The 6,129-nt window shown below is 42.5% G+C and overlaps 1 protein-coding gene across 1 annotated transcript in view; it reads right to left on the bottom strand.

The window, feature by feature from the left end:
* Positions 1-6,129, bottom strand: part of Armc4 (armadillo repeat containing 4) — a 159,810-nt gene that overhangs the window by 106,452 nt on the left and 47,229 nt on the right. The window contains exons 13-15 of the mRNA XM_028763922.1: positions 5,797-6,006; positions 1,117-1,359; positions 306-416 (exon numbers count right to left, since the gene is read on the bottom strand). Of these exons, the coding sequence (XP_028619755.1) occupies positions 306-416; positions 1,117-1,359; positions 5,797-6,006 (564 nt within the window). The remainder of the gene's footprint in view (positions 1-305; positions 417-1,116; positions 1,360-5,796; positions 6,007-6,129) is intronic.

Genomic DNA, 6,129 nt, shown 5'->3' with positions numbered 1-6,129 from the left:
CTCTCTCTCTCTCTCTCTCTCTCTCTCTCTCTCTCTCTCTCTCTCTCCTTCCTTGTCTACACTGACAAAAACAGCCTCCATCACTTTCCCCTGCACTGTGAACTAGGCTGCTCTACAATCAATACTTCACCAAAATGGTCTGTAGCGATGAGCTCAAACCCGTCTTTCCTCTCCCTTTTCTACCAGATATTTGAGACACAGTACAAAAAGGAACACAGCTCCCAGAGGAGGGGACGATTGCATGGTTAGAAATTCTGCCTTTAATTACAGGAGCAAGGCGACCCAGTGTGGAGAGCCAGCCCCACCTGGTAGATGGCCATGGCACAATGCTCCTGGAGCTGCTCGTTCTCGCTGTTCAAGTTCTTCACGAGGTTCTCTATGATCCTCTCTGCCTTAATGGCAGCTCGGTAATTTTCCTAGAAGATAAAAACATAAATATTTATGAATGTATAATATGACTATAATCATGTACATTTGTGAATGACCACATTGAACAAACGGCTCAAACACCAAAGTCCAAGCATTCCATATCTGTCCAACGAGAGAAGAACTATCCAACATTGGAAACAACATGTCACAAGTTCTGATTCAGTTAGTAGATTATTAATCTGATTTTCTTTCTCTCTTTAAAAGAAGACATTTGGAGAAATGTCTTCCTTAACTTTCATGACAAACTTGAAGATTATTTTGTTAACTAAAGAAAGAAAGAGTGGGCTGGCAGGAGGGTTCAGTGCTTAGCACACAAGCATGAGCACAGAGTTCCAATTACCAGGGTCCAGTTAAAAACCAGGTGGGCACAGAGGCCTATCTATAATTTCAGTACTTGTGAGACAGCAGCAGGAGATTCCCAGGGCAAGCTAGCTGGCTAGATGAGCCAAAGTAGCAAGCTTAAGGTTCAGCAAGAAACTCTGCCTCAAAAAATAAAGTGGAGAGCAATCCAGTAAGACATTCAATATTAGAGACTGGCTTCATTGTACACACACACGCGTGTGCACCCACATGCATGTGCCCAACACATGTGAGCACACATGTACACATTCATAACCATGTGCACATACAGAACAACCATGGATGGAAGAAAAGAAGGACAAACAAAACTCAGAATGGTTTGGGCACCTCTGATGCACATTCTTGCAATGTCCCAACCACTGGAATGAGCATGTTTTCATGTGAAGTCTTCAGTAGTCGAGCCAACAAGGGGATGCCTCCAGCTTTGCGAATGGCTTCCTTGTTCGAGTGACTCTTACTGCAGCTCCAGAGTGCCAAAGCCCCACATCGAGCCACTTCTACATCCCTGGTTTCATACAGGCTTGGCTGAGTCTGCTCGGTTGAATTCTGTCCACAGTCCAATAGAGCAACCTAGGAAAATAGATGTATATAATATATATATAACCTCCATTTTGTTTTTTATCATTTGGGGCCATTTACGTGTGTGTTGTATGTGTGTGCATGTGTATACCTGTATGGACATGTGCATACCAAGATACATGTGTGCAGGTCAATGGACAACTTGCAGGAACCAGCTATTTCCTTCCATGATATGTCCTAAAGATTGAACTCAGGGTATCAGGCTTGGCAGCAAGTGCCTTGACCCACCGAGCCATCCCACCAGCCCAAACACAGAAGTCTTTACAATAACTGTGAATCCAGTCCCCATAATAATCTTGTCCTACCATAACTAACTCCGTCACAAGTAAACCTATTTTAAATAGTATGTTTAAAGTATAGGGAGTGGAAACAAAGGAACAAATCATTCATCCCAAACCATTTTCCTCTGGGCACTCATACTTTCTTCCTTTGAGAAAAATACCAAGATAGTAATTTTTGGTACAGCACTAGAACTTATATTATTATTTGTAAATCAGGCACAATGGTCCATACCTATAATCTCAGCACTCAGGAGTCAAAGACAGGATTGAGAATCTAAAATTAATCTGGGCTAAGAAGTTTGAAGCTAGCCTAGACTGTAGGACAAAACCTCTTTATAAGCAATAATACCACACCACCACCACCACTATAACCCACATTATCACTGCCAGTGTTTCAGAAACCCAAGCTCTCCAAAGCCAGTAAGGTTTTGCAAAGCAAGTTCGATGGCTTATGCCTCTTAAAACCATGGAAGAGAGGGCACAGCTATGCACACATGATACCAGAACTCATTAAATTAAATTGCCAGTGTGTTCCTGTCTTGCTTTTTAGTGATCAAATCACTGAAGACATTAAAGCAAAGCAATTTACTAAAGGCATATAGCAGTAGGTCAGGGTGCCCTGTAGAGGAACTAAAGCCAGGCTTCCCCAGAGGATGTTATCTGTCCTTCTTTGGGCTCACTATCTTTATCTTAGGATATAGAGGTCATTATTATATCTACTCTTTCTTCTTACTCACTAGCCAAACTCCATGATTATTCACACATAGTCACAAACACCCATGCCAAATTTAGGAGGGAATATCCACACCTAAACAGACCCTCGATCTCAATTCTAAATTCTTAGGTTAGTTATGGCTCAAAGGACAATGGAGTACAGGGTGGGAAGACTGAGTATAGCCACAGCTTTCAGCTGTGAACTACTAAAGAGATCACATGCAGAAAGAGAATTCTAAGATGATGGGGCTGTCCACAGGGCAGATAGCCGTACAAAGTCTCCCTGTGACAGTTATTCTCATTATCCCTCTAAAGGTCAGACTTCAAACTTCTTAAAAACCCCCAACTCTTCAGATGCAGCTCCATGGTGAGCAGCACACTCTTCTGTCTTCATCTCTACTCCAGCCATCTTACCATGGGTTTGGCCACATAAAACCAGCAGCAACTTTGAAGTTTACCATGTCAGCCTTTGCCTCATCTTCCTGAAGTGCCTTTCCTGGTGTCTGCCTACCCAACACCTTCCACAAGCCATGAAACAACAGCTCCCTCCAGCCCTGCCCGACTTTCCCCTTCTAGAAAAACTGTCTGCCCCCCTCCTTTATTTCCCCACCATTCCCAGGGCTGGCTGGCTTCAGTTTGATGCCTAATATGTACACAGTACTTTAGAGAGCTGCGTTCTTCCTGTCTGACACTCACCACTACTCAATTGTGGCATCCTTATGGTAGAGATGTATATTTATTTCTGTCTGTACCCTGCACACACTGCCACATTCTCAAGCCAAGATCTCAAAGCAGGCATCCAATACTGACTATCCCTATCGCTAAATTGCTTGCTACTTCAAATCACAATAAAATGTACATCATTATCTTATTAGGTTAGTGCAATTGGATAAATACTAGGTTCACAAGTGTGATGTGAGATTCAAAGGCCCCCTTATTTCACTTATTTTTTTATTCTTATTATTTATGGGAATTATTTTCATGAACAGCTATACCAGTCTATCTCATAATTTAATACTTACAGTAATTATTGACGTTCAAGATTTAAATCTGTGTATGCTTGATGTGTGGTATGTGTATGTGTGTGTTCATCTGTAACTGTAGGCATGGGTGTGACTTGATGCATTTTTGGAGGTCAGAGGATAATCTCTTGTCAGTTCTCACTTCTATCTTGTTCAAGGCAGGGTTTCTTGTGTCCTGCAGTGTGGACCAACTAGCTGGTCTGAGAGCTTCTGGGGATTTCCCTCTCTTATCTGATCTCACCATATGAGTGCCAGGATGACAGATACATGTGACTTCATCCAGTTTAACATGGCTGCTGAGATCAGCACTACATTTACTTTTAAAAGTTTTAATTATAATTCATTTCTTCTCCTGTCCCCCCTTCCTCTGTGTGTGTTGGTGCGTGTGTGCAGGTCAGAGAACAACATGTGAGAGTTGGTGCTCCTCTTCCATCGTGTGTGTTCCAGGATTAAACCCAGGTTGCCAGGTTGCTGACAAGCACTCCTACCCACTTAGCTATCACTCTGTCCCCTACACTTACTTTTCTAAAGTCTTTGATAGAGAGACAAGAATTTGAACACAGGCTTTTCCTTTTGAGGGTAGTTACTGAAATAATCATTTTTCCTGATGACTAAGGTAAGTCTTATACACAGAAAACAAGTTGAAAAAATGTAACAGGAAATCCACGTTTTTCTTCATTTCTACAGCTTTCCCCTGAAAACTCAACAGTCACTCCAAGATATCTCTCTGACCAACTCCTTGCATACATTCTTAGTGTACATTTCTAATTGTATATATAGATTTCTGTGTGGTTGGCAGTTTTTTAGATTTTGGTATCATAATTACCAATAGTTTGATCCTGTTAAGATTTGATATACTATTAAACAATATATATTCCATTTTTGCTATCAATCTTCTAAAAACACAGTGCTGCTGCTGAATACAGACACTTTTCAGATGCATTCAACAAACATTAACTGAGTGAAAACCATTCACACCCAGGCTGCTTTCTGCTGTTTTCTAACTGACAATACAGTTGGACTGTGCCCATGGAGAAGAGTCCTGATGTGACTCAGGACATCAGAAGCTGGGGCTCCTGAGACCACCTAGTACCACAGACTTCACCCTTTCTCCTCCTTCTCCCCTGTCCTCTGCCTGCTTTTATCCTCACACTTCTACCTCCACAGACTCTCTCCATCATTCCGGGAGTTAAGCCCATGCTCTCTCCCATAGTGGACATCACTCTATCACTGAGCTACAATGATGCCTTGGTATTAGCACCTTCTGTTCTCTCTAATATTGCAGTGGATTCCATCCAGTGCCATGAGTGACAATATTTTTTTAAATTCTCTATTATTTGAAAATTGAGCTATGGGCTCAATTTCACAGGGGATTTGGCAGACCTGAGGCTCCCAGTAGTCTATGGAGGTGATCCTACCTGAGATTCCTAGAAGCAGAAATAGGGGCAGGTGGGACTTACAGTGGAGAGAGTGGGACATTAACCCACTCATAAAGCCTTTGACCCAAAATTTGTTCTGCCTGCAAGATGTGCAGGGATAAAGATGGAGCAGAGATTGAGAGAGTGGTCAACCAATGACTGACCAATCCCATGGGAGAGAGCCAACCCCTGACACTATTAATGATACTCTGATATGTTCAAAGACAGGAGCCTAGCATCACTGTCCTCTGAGAGGATTCATCCAGCAGCTAATGGTAATAGATGCAGAGACCCATAGCCAAACATTAGACAGAGCTCAGGGAGTCTTGTGGAAGAGTGTAAGGGAGGATTGAGGGAACCATAGGGGTTAAGGACTCCACAGGAAGACCTACAAAGTCAACCTACAAAGACATACAAAGCCCAGAAACTGCACCATCAATCAAAGAGCATGAATGGGCTAGAACTAGGCCCCCAAGACATAGGTAGCAGATGTGCAACATGTGGGTCCCCTAACAAATGGAGTGGAGGCTGACCCTGATGCTGTTGCCTCCCTTTGGATATCTTTCCCTTAGCTGGGCTGTCTGGTCTGGCCTCAGTGCGAGAGGATACACCTAGTCTTCCTGCAGCTTGATGGGCCAGAAGGGGTTGGTAACCCATGAGGGGGCTATCCCTTCATAGAGAAGGGAAGATGAGTGGGGTATGTGAAGGTGGGACTGGGAGGGAAGGAGGGAAGGAGCTGTGATCAGATTTAAAGTAAGTTAATTAATTATTAATTAATTAATGGGAAAAAGAAATTGAGGTTTGAACTTTATTTTATGGCCCTTGCTAATGTAAATATATTTACATCATTCTTAAAGACATGCTACAAAACAAAACAAAAGATTCTCAAGCCACACATCATGATGACTAGATGCACAGAGCATCAGATAAGACCAGAAGGAAGGGCTGTGTAGGTGTCTGCTTGTATCTGAAGATGACAATGGTGGTACTCACCAGCTTTGTAATGCCTCCGTGCTGCCTCACTGCCCGCCGAGCTCTCTTGAACTTGGCAACATTTGCTATCGTCTCAGCTGACAAACACTTAAGACTCTTGTGTGGAGAATCAAGTATATTTACCATAATTGGTAGACCCCCAAGGTCAACAATATTACGTCTGATTTGAGGATTATGACTGATTTCCTTCAGGATTTTTAATGAACCAATCTAGGGGGGAAGTGACAGATGATTGAGAGTTTAATATATACCCAGTGTCATGCTGTTTTTCAAAGTCTAAGTCTACCTAAGAGCCGTCCCCAATTAAGGTTTTTTAAGAAATATTTTCCATCC

Source organism: Grammomys surdaster, unplaced genomic scaffold, assembly GCF_004785775.1.
Source record: "Grammomys surdaster isolate TR1022 unplaced genomic scaffold, NIH_TR_1.0 140, whole genome shotgun sequence".
Classification (NCBI taxonomy): Eukaryota; Metazoa; Chordata; class Mammalia; order Rodentia; family Muridae; genus Grammomys; species Grammomys surdaster.
Note: the sequence above shows the minus strand (reverse complement) of the source record. Positions and strands in the feature narration are given on the sequence as shown.